Source organism: Argentina anserina, chromosome 4 (assembly GCF_933775445.1).
Source record: "Argentina anserina chromosome 4, drPotAnse1.1, whole genome shotgun sequence".
NCBI classification, from domain to species: Eukaryota; Viridiplantae; Streptophyta; class Magnoliopsida; order Rosales; family Rosaceae; genus Argentina; species Argentina anserina.
In genome coordinates, this window is record NC_065875.1 from 6,387,066 (window position 1) to 6,404,792 (window position 17,727).

At 35.8% G+C, this 17,727-nt stretch overlaps 2 protein-coding genes and 1 long non-coding RNA gene across 5 annotated transcripts; all 3 read left to right on the plus strand.

Moving 5' to 3' along the window:
- The first annotated feature begins 552 nt into the window (after positions 1-552).
- Positions 553-1,585, plus strand: LOC126791283 (uncharacterized). The gene is made up of 3 exons (XR_007671807.1): positions 553-705; positions 1,346-1,423; positions 1,523-1,585. It is a non-coding gene; the product is annotated as an uncharacterized LOC126791283 (long non-coding RNA).
- A 398-nt stretch (positions 1,586-1,983) lies between these two features.
- Positions 1,984-2,832, plus strand: LOC126792093 (26S proteasome regulatory subunit 7-like). The gene is made up of 3 exons (XM_050518581.1): positions 1,984-1,997; positions 2,110-2,285; positions 2,484-2,832. The coding sequence occupies exons 1-3, from the start codon at positions 1,984-1,986 to the stop codon at positions 2,639-2,641; spliced, it is 348 nt and encodes a 115-aa protein (XP_050374538.1). The 3' UTR covers positions 2,642-2,832.
- A 1,375-nt stretch (positions 2,833-4,207) lies between these two features.
- On the plus strand, positions 4,208-14,489 carry LOC126791273 (villin-4). 3 transcript variants are annotated; one of them, XR_007671805.1, is made up of 24 exons: positions 4,208-4,375; positions 5,381-5,496; positions 5,756-5,855; positions 6,110-6,178; positions 6,292-6,528; positions 7,443-7,620; positions 7,702-7,834; positions 8,173-8,335; positions 8,432-8,579; positions 8,700-8,800; positions 8,932-9,087; positions 9,666-9,734; positions 9,826-9,894; positions 10,035-10,172; positions 10,346-10,474; positions 10,735-10,882; positions 11,021-11,031; positions 11,695-11,835; positions 12,112-12,237; positions 12,314-12,379; positions 13,075-13,393; positions 13,487-13,686; positions 13,767-13,956; positions 14,049-14,489. XR_007671805.1 is itself a non-coding variant. In XM_050517705.1 (23 exons), exons 2-23 carry the CDS (start codon positions 5,441-5,443, stop codon positions 13,878-13,880), a joined length of 2,871 nt encoding a protein of 956 aa, XP_050373662.1. In that variant the 5' UTR covers positions 4,208-4,375; positions 5,381-5,440; the 3' UTR covers positions 13,881-14,489. The 3 variants fall into 3 exon arrangements, 2 of the variants coding, with proteins under 2 accessions (XP_050373662.1, XP_050373663.1); XM_050517705.1 differs by having other exon boundaries at positions 13,767-14,489; XM_050517706.1 differs by having other exon boundaries at positions 13,496-13,686; positions 13,767-14,489.
- The last annotated feature ends 3,238 nt before the right edge of the window (positions 14,490-17,727 follow it).

Here is a 17,727-nt window from a genome sequence, read left to right on the forward strand (position 1 = left end):
AATTAGTTCAATTGCTAATTCTAATTCTATACAGTAAGTAAACGCTTGATGAAATTCAAAATCTCTCTACAAATTCAATTCGGTTCTCATTCATTTAACCACTTATTTATATAAGTAAACGTGCTCTATGTTTGTAGGCTAGCTACACGGCTTGTTTGATGGAGTCATCAACTAGATGACAATTTGCAAGTGCAGCGGATTTTTCAAAGAAAGTTGTGTCTCTCCCATTAAAACCCTAATTGGTTATAGTTGATCCTATTCGGTAAAAATTTAAAGCAAAAGTATAGCCATGTATTCATAAAAACGACATCAAACAAAACTTACGTACTTAGACTAATTCGATTCACTGATTCAGAATCGTTAGCTTATTATCTCTCATATTCATATCCTAGAGTAATTTCACCATTTACTGTTCGTACTTTTTTTTGGTTGGATAAAAATTCAAGATTTACTGGTTATTTGTCTATAAGTGCAAAATGCATAGTAAAAACAGATGTGTCTAGTAGGCTGCGTGAGCAGCATGAAAATAAAAGCTTTGAAATATAGTACTCCCAAATCTACACTCTGATCTACGCACTCTAATGGCGCCGGAGCCGGAAGACTTGAAGGACGAGGAGAACCCTAGACCCCTTGATGATGACGACATCGCCCTCCTCAGCGCTCACTAAGAATGTTGAGAAGGAAAACAAGGAGCTGGCTAAAAAGGTCAATGATTTTATGTGGTATGTTTAATTTTCATCCCCCAATTGCTCAGTTTGAAGTTTTTGGGGTACCTTTTCTTGTGTATTGACAAGTTTATGTTGGGTTCTTCGTATATGTACCTTATTGAAATCCCAATTGCTCAGTGTGAGAGTGTTGGGTGCTTAGTTTTGACTTTTGAGTATGGATAAGTTTTAAAGTTGGGTTTTTTATAGTTATGTAAAATGTTGCTATCTTAATTGCTGAGTGTGTAGTATTGGGTGCTTAGGTTTGTGTATGGAGTAGTTTAAATTTGGGTTCTTTATATTCATGTACATTGTTGCAATCCCAATTCCTCGGTTTGAAGTGTTGGGAGCTTAGTTTTGTGTGTGTATGGAGAAGTTTAAGTTGGTTTCTTTAAAGGTGCAATCCGAATCGCTCAGTTTTGAAGTAGTGGGTGCTTAGTTTTGTTTATGGAGAAGTTTAAAGTTGGGTTGGGTTTTATAGGTATTAAGGAGTCTGACACTGGACTAACTGCTCCCAGCCAGTGAGATCTTGTTTCTGATAAGCAGATGATTGATTTACATTTCCAACTACCCAGATAGTAATGTGTAGTTTCTTTGTATGTAATGTATTGATGACGCAATGATGGGTTTTTGTGAGCCAGATAGCTAGATGCACGAAGATAATCAGTCCTAATTATGAAGATGCCAAATATGTCATAAACGTTAAGCAGATTGCTAAGGTATAATCTTTCTGGATATAATAATCAATTCCTATTCTGTTTTCTTGTTAGTCTTTTTTTGGTGAACACTTACAGTGTATATTTTCTGGCAATATGCAGTTTGTAGTCGGCCTGGGCGATAAGGTTTCCTCAACAGATATAGAAGAGGGCATGCGTGTCGGGTAGGCATATCTTTAACCTCTAAGAAATTTCCTTATTTGAGTTCCATGTTTGGGGCAGATCCCCACAAAAGAATTACATGACATTCTGCGGATCAAAAGAGAGTACTTTACTATTGTAGCACTTAAGTTTATACTTATATTACCTGAAATTAAAGCGTATACTTGAGTAAAACCGCAATAAAAAACAAAGAATCAAAGTTTTCAACGCTGTTGAATTCTTAGAAGACATAGGGCAGTAATTTGATAGCGCTAGGCCGTTGTGGACCAATTGCGTACTTGACTTGTAACTTAGAATCGGGCTTCCACAATTGTTGATATTTTGCTTTTACTTGAGGAAATAATTTGAACCAGCTAAGTAGTTCTTGACCATGCCACTCAGTAATTAGGATTAAAGTCCTGATGGCTACCAACAGGTCTATTTTTTATTTCCTATTGTGATTTAGAGGCGGACTATTTAAATGGAATAGAAAATTTTACTAACTCCTACTCTCTACTGTGGTACACTGGTACTGTACTATTTTTCAGGCCTGACACACTTGACCCTGCTTTGTTACGTCCTGGACGATTGGATCGTAAGGTGGAGTTTGGCCTTGCCGATATGGAGAGTCAGACTCAAATATTCAAGATCCATACACAAACTATGAGCTGTGAAAGAGATATTAGGTTTGAACTTCTGGCTCGACTATGCCCAAATGCAACTGGTAAGTACTGATTCAAATAACATTGTCACTTCAGACCAGCCATTTTCTTTTTATTCTTTGTAATTTTGATGAGACCATTTCTTTACCTTACTGAATATACTGGTGGGAATCTTTGGATTTGCATCTCCTTATGTTTGTGATTCCTTATTTGTTATTGGACTAGAGATATCTCATATGACATTGGTTTTTGTTTCTCAGGAGCTGACATTAGAAGTGTATGTACAGAAGCTGGAATGTGTGCCATCCGTGCTCGAAGAAAGACGGCAACAGAAAAAGACTTCCTCGAAGCTGTGAACAAAGTCATCAAGGGGTACCAGAAATTCAGTGCAACACCCAAGTACATGTTCTACAACTGAGCACATGATGTACCCATCAGGCATAGATTCTGTTTCGTATTTGTATTGTGATATTAAATTGATCGGCTGGCAAAAATTTGTAAGACGAGTCGGGTTTTCATCATGGTTTTTGATCGCATAACTGCCCTTGTTCCTCCTTTTTTACACGAACCATAGCTCCTATCTTATTCATTACTAATCTGCGCAGATTGATTTTATGGTTAAGTTGGTACTGTTTTTCTTGAATTCACAATGTGCTATGCTTGGATCCTATATTCTGACTTGTGCTTCTGTATAACATGCCAGCCACGACTCTAAATTTGTTCTACAATGGGTTTTTACAGTAGAACGTGCATGCTTTTTCTGGTGCTGTTTGGTTTTGACAGTTTAATGTCATTCACTTAAGAATCACTGATATACCTAATACCATGAGATCATTGAGATGAATTGTTTTTTCTTATATTTTTTTCATATCGTAATTCATTAATTTATGAAGAAAAGATGGAAGAAATAGAGCAAAGAACAAGAGGTTTGTCCCTAACATGAAGCCCGACCTTAGGCTTTATAGGCAAAGCATGAATGATGGCCGGTGACCGACCTTTTCTCTCCTACTCTCCTTCCATCTTTTCCAATTCAATCCTCACAAAAAGCGGAAGTCAGCTCTCTCCATCACCATTCACCCATCAAGTCTTTCTCGGACCACCCTTAACATCCTTTTTTCTCTTTTTTTTTCATTTTAATTTTATATTTTTCATAAAAAAAACAATTTTATTTTAATTTTTAATTTTTTCCATCACAAAATAAACAAAAAGAAATCCACCAAACATCTCAATCAAAAACCCAGAAAACGATTGATCAAAGACTCAATTAGGATACTTTGTCACACAATATACAAACAAAAACACAGCACATTACCATTACCACAGAAGAAGCAGCAAGAAATCCTACCCTCAGTTTATCCAAATTCAAAGGTACTTTCTTTTCATTTCCTTTTACCTCATTCTTTCTTACCTCATTCTTTCTTACCTCATGTTTTTCTGTTCCTACATTTACCTCTGCCATCAAACCCCAACTAGTCCTTTGGTACATTTTAACTCCCAGACACATAAAGTCATAAATGCCACCAAACCAAGAATCATTACCTGACTTTTGCAGTAAAGCTCTCAACTTTTATCCTTTTTACTCCAGGTGATTTTTACCCAAAGTTTAACCTTTCCCTCCAAACAAGTTTAATTTGAAGAAAAAATCAAACAAATATTAAAAAGAAAAAAAATGCAGAATAATTAAATTACAATAATGTTGAATAATGATGTAATTGAATAAGAGGAATTTACAGTTCATGTGTTGTAGCGTGTTCTATTCTCACTCTCACTCTCTCTCTCTCTCTTTTATGTTGCGGTTAGTGATAAGCACGCCTGGCAACTCATCATTCCCTCCAACCTTCCCTCCCTTTCTCTCTCCTCACTTTTCTCTCATTCTCTTTCTCTCTCTAAACCCATTTCTTCAATTCTTCATTCATTCCTTCCTTCATTCTTCTTCTTCTTCTTCTTCTTCTTCTTCTTCTTGTCCCCACTTTTGCTCTGTTTTCTTTTTCAGCTCTTCTCCCCCTACATTTCACTTTACTAATGTATATTCCATGAAAAAAATTAAAAATGTGTTGAATTATTCATCTCTGTGAATTTCCTGCGTTAGATTGGATCTGGGTTCTGCTCTGTTTGGACTTTGATTACGATTTTCTGCGTCATTGACTACCAGGTATGCTAAAGATTCAAACTTTCCTTATTGGGTTTCTACCATTTTTGTTCTTTTTATTGATTGTTAATTTTCTGTCATTGGGTTTGTGAGTTGAGGTTTCATTTTGCTGAGTTCAATCCCATGAACCCATTTTGAGATGGGTGGTAGTAATTGGTAGGTGTAAAGTTTTGGCCTTTTTGTGTGTTGCTCTGTTCTTAGTGATGTGGGTTTGATCGGATTGGTGTGTTTTATGATTCAGTTTCACTGATCTATGAATCACGGCCGTGTTTTGTTGCTGGATTTCAGCTGAGCATTTTCATGTTTGGTTTTGTTTTGTTTTTCTGATATTGTTTTTTTTTTGTTTCCATGAATTTCAGTGCTTGAATATATAGAATAGTGTGGTCCCGAAATTCGAAACTTGGAACTCGTGATTTCTGTGTCATTATTTGGAATTTTGGGGTTCTGGGATTTATTGAACTTAAATTTTTGTTAATTCTAGACCCGTTTGATAATTAGGACTGATGTGCTTGTGTGTCATGCGCCTTTCACATGTGTTGAGTTGTTAGCTGGGAGTTGCATCTTTGAGACTTTGACTATCTCTGAGTTTTTGCATTTACATTTTGGTTGCACTATTCATCTGTTTTTTCCATTTCTGAAATGGTTTCCTGGGTTTCGTGCATGGTTTGGTGTTTTGATTAATCTTTCCTATTGCCATTGTTCTATTTAATGCTTCGTCAATGGCCAAGTGTATCTCTGGTACCTGCATTTTCCTCATTGCCTGTGAATCACTTGTCTTCCTTGCAAATAATGAAATAAAATTAACAATTCTCGTTGATCAAAGGTCTAAAGCTGAATAGGTAGCTCTATTAGTCAGTTGCATTGTCGCAGCCTTCTGTTGAGCTTCAGTTTTCTTTGGCACACTAAGCTTCACATTGCACATTTCATGCAAGACACATATAATGGGACTGTTTTGCTCTTCCCTAAGATTTGTTGTACACTCACACTGTAGTTCATACATTGTTTCAGGCTCATTTGACCCCGTATCTAGCCAAAATTGAACTTGATAGATAAAGCTGCAGAAACAAAATGGCTGTTTCGATGAGAGAATTGGATCCAGCTTTCCACGGAGCTGGACAAAAGGCGTATCCTTTATCTTATAAATGTTCAGAACCCTTTACAGTTAAATTGTCGCAAAAAAAAAAGGACCTTCACACTTCTTATCATTGTACTTAGGATTTTGTTTTATCATTGCAATTATAAGGTAACAGAAGATAAATACCGTAGCTATTTCTGCAGTGCTGCTGCTACTGTCCATTTTTCTTTATTTTGGATTTATATGGGTTCTGGTTTTAATCTTCCTTTTGCAATGATTGTGTTATGATTTACCTTGACAATGAATAGTGGACTTGAGATGTGGCACATTGAAAATTTCCGTCCTGTTAGCGTTCCACAATCCTCTCATGGAAAGTTTTTTATGGGTGACTCGTATGTGATCTTGAAAGTAAGTACTTAAGTCTGATTCAACTCATTTCTACTGCAATGTCCAGAAGCTATCTTTTAGTAACCATTCCTTAAAGAGTATTGCGTGGCTTGCTTTTGAAGTGATACATGTTACACAACAGCAAGGTTATGCATGGAATATAAGTCAATGTCATTGCGTTTCTTTATTCTTTGGATAAGATTTCTCATATATATTTCTTGTGTATAATATTTCAAAATTTCTCATTAATTGAGGCTTTTACCCGTACCACTCAGACAACAGGCTCAAAAGCCGGTGCCTTGCGTCATGATATCCATTATTGGCTCGGAAAAGATACTTCTCAGGTAAACTGTACTATATTCCTTGTTCAAGTTATGGTCAGATTTTTAATTTCTGGGATATCACTATCAAAAATAATTTCCTGGCATATCTCTCATATAGTAATAATTTGGAACAGGATGAAGCAGGTACTGCAGCCATCAAGACAGTTGAATTAGATGCAGCACTTGGAGGCCGTGCTGTTCAGTATCGTGAAGTACAGGGTCACGAGACTGCTAAGTTTCTATCTTATTTCAAACCGTGTATCATACCCCAAGAAGGTGGAATTGCATCTGGGTTTAAACATGCTGAGGCTGAAGAATACACAACACGGTTGTATGTTTGCAAAGGGAAACATGTCGTCCATGTCAAAGAGGCAAGCCTATGTTCACAAATTCTCTACTCATGGTGGATAAATGCATTAATCTATGGTATTATTGATATATGGATGATTATGTACATACTCATACATTCAACACTTAAGTATGAGTATAATATGTGAATGATTTCATATATATTTATAGATTGATATGTATGTCTTAGCACAAGTGGTAAGAGAACCATTACCTAGGAAGTAGATTATTCTAGGGGTGAGCATAAAAAACGGAAATCCCGATCCTGTCCCGATCCCGTCCCGAAATTCATAGGGACGGGACGTGACGGAGGTCTAAAAATGTTCGTCCCATCCCGATCCCGTCCCGCTTCATAATAAGTGGGATGGGACGTGGGACGAATAATTTCTATCCCGCTTCGTCCCGTCCCACCTTTAATGAAAACTTAAAAATTCTTATATATTTGTATCAAAATGAAACTAATTTATGTTCTTAATAACTCCAAAATTATATCAACTCAAATAATAATGGTAAATTATAATATTTTGAACATAATATGCATTTTTTTTGTTAAAATTTCATTATTGAATGTTACTTTGTTATGAAAAAAATAAAAATATAGGTTTTTATTTAACTTGATAAGAAGGTGGGATTTGTCCCGTCCCGTCCCAACCGGGATTAATCCCGAGTGGGATGCATTCTTAAAAACCCTCGTCCCGTCCCGATTCAAAAAAGTGGGACGGGACGTGGGATGAGCTCCGTCCCGTCCCATCCCGTCCCGTGCCCACCCTTAGATTATTCGGTCCTGGGCTCGAGTCACCACAAGCGGTAGGTTTGAAACCCTTTGATCATCTTTTCTAAAATAGAGGACAATGCAAGTATGCATAGGCCATACGTTAGGCATACACCATGTAGTTTTCTTTTCCTTTGAAGTCATTTTTGATATGTTTGATTACAGGTTTCTTTTGCTCGATCTTCACTCAACCACGACGATATTTTTATTCTGGATACCAAGTCTAAAATTTTTCAGTTTAATGGTTCCAACTCATCCATTCAAGAAAGGGCAAAGGCTTTAGAAGTTGTTCAGTACATTAAAGATACGTATCATGACGGGAAATGCGACATAGCTTCCATTGGTAAGTCAGATGAGTTGGGGGTAGCTAACTGATGATCAGTTTTTCTTCTTCTCTGAGTCAGTCTACTTGGCTCTCTTGTAGAGGATGGAAAGTTGATGGCTGATGCTGATACCGGAGAATTTTGGGCTTTATTTGGTGGTTTTGCTCCACTTCCAAGGAAATCAGCCAATGATGAGGATACAAATTTTGATTCTCATACTACTACACTATTTCGGTAATTTTGCATCTCATTGTACCTTTTGTATAAGGCATATTATCAAAATGACCTCATATCTGTCCTGTTACATAATTTCCTTGCTTATTTGAAGTCCCCTCTCATTGTATTTAAAAAGATCAGTATATTAAGATTATCTACATAAGTACAGATTTATGTACACCTCAATTTGTCCTTTCAACTTTTTGATCCAGTACAATGAATTTTTTGTTGGTAGCCAAAAGAAATTTAGATGATATATTGAGTACACCACTTAATTTTGTGAAGTTGGAAGCAGCAGTTGAATTTTAGAATCCAAATGTACTGTAGCACTTACAAAATAATTTTTGCGTTTGAAGTGTTGAGAAAGGGCAGGCAGAACCGGTTGAAGCTGATTCTTTGACAAGGGATTTACTAGAAACAGACAAGTGCTATCTCCTAGATTGTGGGCTGGAAGTTTTTGTTTGGATGGGGAGAAACACATCTCTTGATGAGAGGAGGAGTGCAAGTGGGGCTGCAGAAGTATGATCCTTCCTGTTATTATATATATAACATTTGTATTTCATAATGATTTAAAATTCTGAAGAACCTTTGTATTTCCTTGATCTCATTGTATAGGAACTGGTACGTGGTCCTGATCGGTCAAAGTCCCACATGATTCGTGTTATTGAAGGATTTGAGACAGTAATGTTCAAGTCCAAATTCGATACGTGGCCTGAAGCAGTTGAAGTAGCTGTGTCAGAGGATGGTAGGGGCAAGGTTGCAGGTCAGTCAGGATTGTTTTACTTCTGTTTTTTCTTTCAATAATATATTGCTAATTTGCTATGATAATTTTTATCAAAAACCAAAGCACAACCTTATTTCTGTTGTTTTGGTTGTTTTATAGCACTATTAAAGCGTCAAGGAGTTAATGTGAAGGGTCTGTTGAAAGCTGATCCTGTAAAAGAAGAACCTCAACCATACATTGATTGCACAGGAAATCTGCAGGTGCTGTATATCTAAATTTATGATAGTCTGATGATTGACTCATTATTTGAAAGCCTGAGCTGACCAATAGTTGACTTTGTAACTATATATTCCCCTTTATGATCATTCTTACTTATCAAATTGTTTGGCAGGTATGGCGAGTGAATGGCCAGGAAAAAGTCCTTCTTCCTGCTTCCGATCAGTCAAAAATCTATAGCGGAGATTGCTATATCTTCCAGTACTCGTATCCAGGAGAAGATAAAGAAGAACACCTTATAGGAACATGGTTTGGAAAACAGAGTGTTGAGGTAATATTTTGCCAAGAATGTCATATTATTGTTATAGCCTTCTCACGATTAGTAGGTTTAGCATTATGGACAGCGGAAATAGGAAACATTTTAAAGAAGTTTCTATCTTAAAAGATATGCATAAATACAGTAGCATAGTGAGAGGCTGCCAAAAAAGTGAAATCCAATCTATGGCTTTCCAAGTGCATGGCTTTTTTCAATATACTATATTCGACTCATACATCCAATAAAAACTCGTATCTCGACAGGAATTCTTTATTGCTCTTGAGCTCTCTCCTGAGTGAAAGGGTAAAATACCGAAAGTTATAGAAATATATAGATAGTTCAAAAAGAAAAAATAAATGAGAGGAAATGTCGAGAAAACATCGGATATCAATGGAAATTCTATAAATATTTTTGCCTACAATTGTGAAACTAACTAAGTATACTGAAAATTTTTTAAATAGTTCACCTTCTCATTTTAAGAAGATGCATTTGTGTGTACAAGAGTTAGAAAGATGTATGATTATTTATGCAAATCCATCTAGATTGCATGTCTGGTTGAGGGGTTACTAAATATGAATTACAACTCAAAATAGGAAGAAAGAGCATCAGCTATTTCACTTGCAAGCAAGATGGTCGCGTCAATGAAGTTTCTGGCAGCCCAGGTAGAGTTCACTGTGAATGTTGTTGCTACAGCTTAGTGATTAATGATGCTTAATTTTCCTCACTAATGGTACTTTTTGTATCAATTTCCAGGCTCGTATCTATGAAGGAAATGAACCAATTCAGTTCTATTCAATCTTCCAAAGCATAATTGTTCTGAAGGTTTGTAAACTTTATCATGCAATTTAGGATAATATTGAAGCCTAAGACAAAGATCGTTGAAAATTAATCTTTTTATTCATGATTTACACAATCACAACTGAAATTTAATCCCCAGAGCGGACCTATGTGAAATCTTACAGGGTGGTCTAAGTGATGGTTACAAAAAGTATGTCGCAGAGAAGGAACTTCCAGATGAGACATATCAAGAAGATGGTGTTGCATTATTTCGTGTCCAGGGATCTGGACCTGATAATATGCAAGCAATTCAAGTTGAAGCAGTAAGTCTTCCCTCTTTTACTTTCCTGGTGTGGTTTGCATATGATACATCTAGACTCCAGTATTTACGTGTCTGGGTGTTTGCATAATGTACAATTGTATATACCTGTCCTGTATATGGAAGTTATTCACCCCTTTCTCTTCTGATCTACTTCTTTTTATCCTCTTTCATCAGGTGGCATCATCTTTGAATTCCTCGTACTGCTATATAGTACACAGTGGCTCAACTGTCTTTACATGGTCTGGAAGCCTTGCAACAACAGAGGACCAAGAACTTGTTGAGAGACAGCTGGATTTAATAAAGGTGTGGCAAGTTCAATGTTTTCTCTTAGTCACTAAAACAAGCTATACATACACCACCTTATGGTAGTTATTTGCTGTTACATATATGTAATGGAAAAAAGGCCAGTAAGTGTGCTTATGCATAGCTTGACATGTGTCTACGTGTGTCATAGTGCTTTCAGTTATTTTGTTTGTTAACTCTGTGAATAAGGTAGTTATTAACTTTTCACTACCCAATCTACGTACTGATCTGCATACCTTTTACTTTCCAATTGTCTACAGCCAAATCTTCAGACAAAACCGCAGAAAGAAAATTCCGAATCTGAACAGTTTTGGGATTTGTTAGGAGGAAAGGCCGAGTATTCCAGCCAAAAGATTGTAAGAGATGCCGAAAGTGATCCCCGCCTATTTTCATGCGTCTTCTCAAATGGTATGAAATGTTGTGATTGGTGGTGAAGTTTTTATATCTTCTAACTTTATTTATTGAATGTAGTTTACGCCATGAGGTATTTTGACTTTTTTTTCTTTCTGTTGTTTTGATATGACCACTTTGCTCGTCGATCTTCAGAGAATTTAAAGGTAGGTTGTTTTTTCTATCATTTTCGGTCCTTGATTAAAATGCTAGGTTTTGAAAAATAAAAGTATTTCAGCTTTGTACATTATGAATTGATGTAGGCCTTTTTTAAACAATAAAAATAAAACATAAATAATATTAATAACATAATAATATGATGCAGGCATTCAATATCTCAAGTCTTATTCTACTACTAATGCTGGATTATCTTGAGTCGTGCCATTAACAATGGCTTATGATGCTTCTACAAAAAGCAGCTTCTTCCATACTTACGAGCATTAAATTATGTGTACATGTGCACCAGTATCACACTTATTTGGATTTAAAGAATAACCAGAGTGATTTTATTATAAAAGCTGTCAACTACCTTTCTCCGTTCAATTTAATGCTTCATTCTGGTATTCCTTCAAAGTTGGTAACTTCATATATTAGTAATTTCAATCTTTCAAAAAATATACATATTGCCATATTGGTAATCCTAGACTCCCAATGCCTTCCTGTCTGAGACTTGATATAGAAACATTTAATGCCTCACATGGTAATTGATATCCATGTCTTCATGTCCATTTAGCTCAAAAATTGCATGTGATAGTGAGGCTTTCTCCCATTAAGTTATGTGATCATTTGGATGTATTTTTGCACAGTTTTAATGGAAGTTTTTGTTGTAGGTAGTGGAGATACACAATTTCACCCAGGACGATCTGATGACTGAAGATGTATTCATCTTGGATTGCCACTCTGATATCTTTGTTTGGGTTGGCCAAGAAGTTAACTCCAAGGATAAAATGCATGCTTTAACTATTGGGGAGGTACGAGTATTGACCTAGAAGCAGCGGCTGTAATTTGGTTCAATGGCTGGTATTTTAGTACCAAACTATAATGTGGCTTTCATTTCAATGTGCACTTGGACATAGTAAATTTTTATTGTCATAAACATATCTTTGATATATTTGCAAGATTTGCTTACTCTTTTTAAACTATCTCTTCCAAAATTTAATTTGACCTCAGTTTGTCATACTGGTTGTAAACTGTTCTTATCTCTTCTCCTAATATTACTGTTTTTGGCCAACTTTTTGTTCTGACAGAAATTTCTTGAGCGTGATTTTCTTATGGAAAAATTATCTCGTGAAGCTCCTATATATATTGTCATGGAAGGAAGTGAGCCACCTTTCTTCACTCGCTTCTTCACTTGGGACTCTGCAAAAGCAAATGTGAGTGGCTTGTCATATTGTTGATGCAAGTTGAGGTCTTTTTGAAATTCTGATTCATCTTTTATGTTTGGCTCAGATGCATGGAAATTCATTCCAACGAAAACTTACGATTGTGAAACATGGGCGTGCTCCTGTTGTAGATGTAAGCACTCTTCCTGTCAATTTTGGTTGCATTATCACCATTATGATTCTGATGACATTTTTCATACTTAACACGTGGAATCACTTGATTTGATGATGTTGCTAATATTGGTCACTAACTCAATGATGAACCAATTTGAAATTTTGTGAACATTTGTCCTAAAAGTATATGTACCCATAATTATCCCAAAAGAACTCAACAGAAAATATATTTATAATTTCTGTGATCTTATTTGGAAATTGAATTTATGAATTTTTTCTCATTCCTGGAAATTCGTAGTACATTTTGTTTTCCTAGAGTTCCAAGTAATATTGGGCATGGCCTGTGATGGTTCCACAGGCACATCTCATGGAATAATGGTTCCCAAATTTATATTTAGATGTTATTTGGAGAAAATCTTTCTGGGCCCAATGTTTTGGCTCTGACATATATATTTTATCTAAAAATTGTCTGTTAGATTAGATAAGATGTAGTGTCATTTTGGATCCAGTATATCATGTAGGAGTAGTTTAATCAAGTCCATTTCTGTTTTAAATTTTTGTCTCATTAATTGTTCCGTAGCCAGTCTATCAGTTTGTGTGGAATTTTTGTCTGTACTCAATGCAAGTTTGACTCTACACTTGGAATTCTTGCATCTTATTGCCAGATTGGTGATTGGCATTTTTTCTCTAATCTAATATCTAATGCATGATTAGAAACCCAAACGAAGAACACCTGTATCTTATGGCGGGAGATCTAGTGTGCCTGAAAAATCACAGCGTTCCAGAAGCATGTCTTTCAGCCCTGACCGAGTGCGTGTGAGGGGCAGATCTCCAGCGTTCAATGCATTGGCTGCTACTTTTGAGAGTGCTAATGCAAGGAACCTTTCAACTCCACCCCCAATGGTCAGAAAATCCCAACTTTATCCAAAATCTGTGACCCCAGATACATCAAAATTGGCTTCAAAGTCATCAGCTATATCAGCACTCACTGCTGGCTTTGAAAAAGAAAATAATATACCAAGATCGCCTAAAGGTAAATGTGATAAACTCCTTAAAGTTAATATACAAATTCTTGCATTCAGTTGTTTAAGATCCAAAATTTGAAGCACCTTCTTAATGGATGAAGTGAAAGCAGGGCCTCCCAAAGCAAAACCAGAGACAAATAACAAGGAGACTTCTATGAGCAGCAAAATGGAATCCCTCACGATCGAGGAAGATGTGAAAGAGGGTGAAGCGGAAGGTGAAGGTCTTCCCATTTACCCATACGAACGTGTTAAAACAACATCAACAGATCCTGTTGCAGATATTGATGTGACAAAACGAGAGGTAATAAATTGAAATTTATTGCACTGATTATAACATTATAAGTTTCCATCTTGAATTCTGTCCTTGTATGGCACAAGCAGATTTACTTGTCATCAGAGGAGTTTAGGGAGCATCTTGGGATGGCAAAGGATGCTTTCTATAAGTTGCCCAAGTGGAAACAGAACAAGCTTAAAATGACCGTTCAACTGTTTTGAATCTTTTCGTGCTCCCCGTTTTCTTCAGCTTCCTGCAGTTTATGTTGCATGTATTGGAATGCTTCCCACCAAAAGTGTACAGCTCTTGTGAGAACATCAATTTGATTATCTTACTCTAGCAACCGGGGAAGCATTCTAATTACAGTACTCATCGTATTCTCCCTGCAGTGGTGGTACTCATTTTCTCAGGAGTGAAAGGGACAGCATCAGTGCATTTTTAGCTGCTTCTGCTCCCAAGAAACTTATTTTCATGATTGGAGAGAAACACAAATTTTTTTCTCGTCAGTTTTCCGCCCTTTTTGGCCTTGTTGAGCTGGTTGGTTTGAATGTCTAGGTTTGCATTTTTACATCAGTTGGCCGCTTGGTATTATTCTTTGATCACAGGTTTGTTGTGAGCTTGCAGTTTTGCCTTTGGTTCTCATTTCTTATTGACATAATTGATTTTTTTATTTTTCTTATTGAGGGTTCAAAATCTGATTTGAGTAGAAACATTAGGGGGCTTGCATATGCATACTTAAGTTGTATTGAGGCTATGTGGAATGGAAGTGTGTACAGCAGTGTAAAAAATCAATTGGCTCCTATTTTGACAATAAAGTGTGACGTTTCTCCCTTCCCCCTTTTTTCCCACTCTTAACATATTGTTAACAAGCATTCGATTTCACAATAAGAACCATTTTGTAACAAAGGAACCATTTACAAAGTTTTGAATACAAATCTAATCAAAACATGGATGATAATCAACTGATCAACCAATATATATAGTCATATGCGACCCATTTCTACCAGATGTGACTTATCAATGGAAATAAGAGAAAGAAAAGCAAGACGAAATTGAATCAATGCATCTTTTCTAATTCCCTTTCATACCATATTTTTTTCTCCTGTCTTTAAACTGGTCAAGTATCTCACATCTTTCAGACCGAAAATATGGTCTCATCCGTACCACGTTTAGGTGGGTCTTGCCAAAAATTGGATGCTTATATATATATATATATATATATATATACATATATACAGTCCCTATCCAGAGTGAAGGTTCACTCTGAAGTTTCAGAGTGAAGTTTCAATTTTGGCACACTTTTCGGTCAAATTTTTTCACCATAAGTGATTCAATATTTAGATATGCTATTCAAGATCATCTCTATAAAGTTTCATCCAATTTGACAATGATTTGAGCTTTCAAAATTGAGATTTACACGAACGGTTCACGTTGAACAGTTTTAATTCATTCATTGATTTAATCTAATTTCAATACCTTAACGATGTCCGAATTAGATGAAATTTTGTAGAGATAATCTTGAATAGCATACCTAAATATTGAATCGCTTATACTGAAAAAATTTGACCGAAAAGTGTGCCAAAATTGGAACTTCACTCTGAAACTTCAGAGTGAACCTTCACTCTGGATAGGGACTATATATATATATATATATATAAATTCTCAGATACGGACGCATGCACCGTCGGTATGGTGCGGATTTGGCGATTCCGGCCACCGGCGACGTGCAACAACGGCGCCGACCAGCACAGTCGCACTCCCTTCCTCCCAACGCTCTTGTCTGTGCCGGTCAGAGCTGCAGCGCCGACCTACGGCGGCCGGAATCTCGAAATCTCCACACGGTGCCCAGAAATTTGAAATTTTGAGATTCTGGCCGGCCCACGCCGGCGCTGCAGCTCCGGTCGGCACAGAAAGGAGCGCCGGGAGGAGGGGAGTGCGGTTGTGCTGGTCGGCGCCGTCGTTGCGCGTCGTCGGTGGCCGGAATCGCCGAATCTGCATCGTGCGTGTAATATCCCTAAATTTAGTATTTACTATTTAGTAAGGTTATATTAACTTAGAATTAATTCAATTTTTCTTCTAATATTTCTCTTTAGAAACCAATGATACTAAGGTTCATGCTTTCAAAGATAGAAAATTTCTTTTTGTATGTATTAGACCACGATTTGAGTACGTTAGCTCATATTCTTGCGTATACTCGATACTTTGTAATCGAGTTTAAGACTAATACTAATAGTATTATCTTTTATGCATTATATTAGTGTTAGATAGTGCAAATATATTAAAAACCTTATGAAAATAATATACTAAATTCCTTTACTTTTTTAGAATAACACATATAAATGTGTTTGTTTTATCTACACACACACATATATATATAAGTCTTATGCCAATATGTTTTCAACCTAGCTGAATTTTACCCCATCACACTTTTTTTTTCTTTGTCAATAACCACACTAACTAGTTAGGTCATCACTCAATATTAATTATTGAGAAGGGTATGTGAAATTTGCATTTTTGTGTTCCATCACACTATTTGTTTTTTTTTCTTTTTTCTTTGTCAACAACCACACTAACTAGCTAGGTCATCACTCAATATTAATTATTGAGAACGGTAGGTGAGAATTGAATTTTTGTGCTCCATCACACTATTTGTTTTTTTTTCTTTTTGTTTGTCAACAACCCACTAACTAGCTAGGTCATCACTCAATATTAATTATTGAGAACGGTAGGTGAGAATTGAATTTTTGTGTTCCATCACACTATTTGTTTTTTCTTCTTTTTTGTTTGTCAACAACCCACTAACTAGCTATGTTATTAATTATTGAGAAGGGTATGTGAGAATTGAATTTTTGTGTGTTCCTTTTTGGCCTATTTATACTTGTGAGCTTCCTCAAGTTTTCTTCACACTTCAAAATCAGAAATTATGCAAGTCTAGAGTTTCCTTAGTTGATAGAAAACTCAACCATCCAATGTTTCTCAAACTAAAATTCTAGTCTTCACTCTTTCTCTCTTAAACAAATTCTTTTTTTACTAAAGTAATCTAACTTTGGATCTACATCAAAACCTTCCTTTCACTCCTGAAACTTCAAGGTAAGTACATCTTACGTCCTTATAATCTTTTGTCTTTTAAGATTTATCAAAGTGCATAACTAAGGATAAAATGAAAAAGACCATGTTTTGGTAAGAGTTATATTTTCATATTTTATAACATCTGAGTTTGTCCAAGGTAAAAATAACATTAAATTCCTCATGAAAAATGCTTCAATTTAGGCTTTTGAATCACTCAAAAATGTTTAGAAATGGAGAAGTTATGGCTAATCAAAGTTAGAGTTAATAAACTCACTGAAAATCTTTTGTAGCACTCACAATTTTAAAATTTTATATCTCACTCATTTCTTAACCATTTTCCACAAACCTTGTATCAAATTAAATTATAAGATCTCTACTTTTATTCTTTGGAAAGTTTCAGAAGAAATGATAAAATTTTGTTACAATTAGAATATGTAGACATCTAAGATGATAACTTATCGGTTTCTACACTGCTACTATGTTGGACTCAATGACTTTGAACTGGACTGTATGACTTATCCTATTGGATTCCTTACGAAAAATCCTTGAACATAGACTCCTCACTTGCCCAATTTGGACGTTTGTTGATTGAGTTATCAATACGGAAAGTTGACGGATTTTGACACTATTATTTGAAGGACAATTGCTACTTTAGACAAAGACTTTCCTTATTATGGGAGAAATGACTACAAACTAATATTATCTAATTATTTTTAATTTGAAGTACATTTACTTTCGAGTTTATTAACTTGTTTATTTCATGCATATATTGAGTCATTGATAAATATTTATATCTTGGTGTAAGATTATATTTTTTTAGTATTTAATTATTGTCTTAATTATTAAACTTTGTGATATTCTATTGACGTTATTGAGTTGGAAATGTGAAGTCGGGTGATTAGTACTACCCCGTGCTTAAGTGAATTGCTGGTAAAATTGTTTTGTGCTATGTGAGTTAGCTTTGGGCCCTAGTCCGTACAGATAGTGCACTATTATACT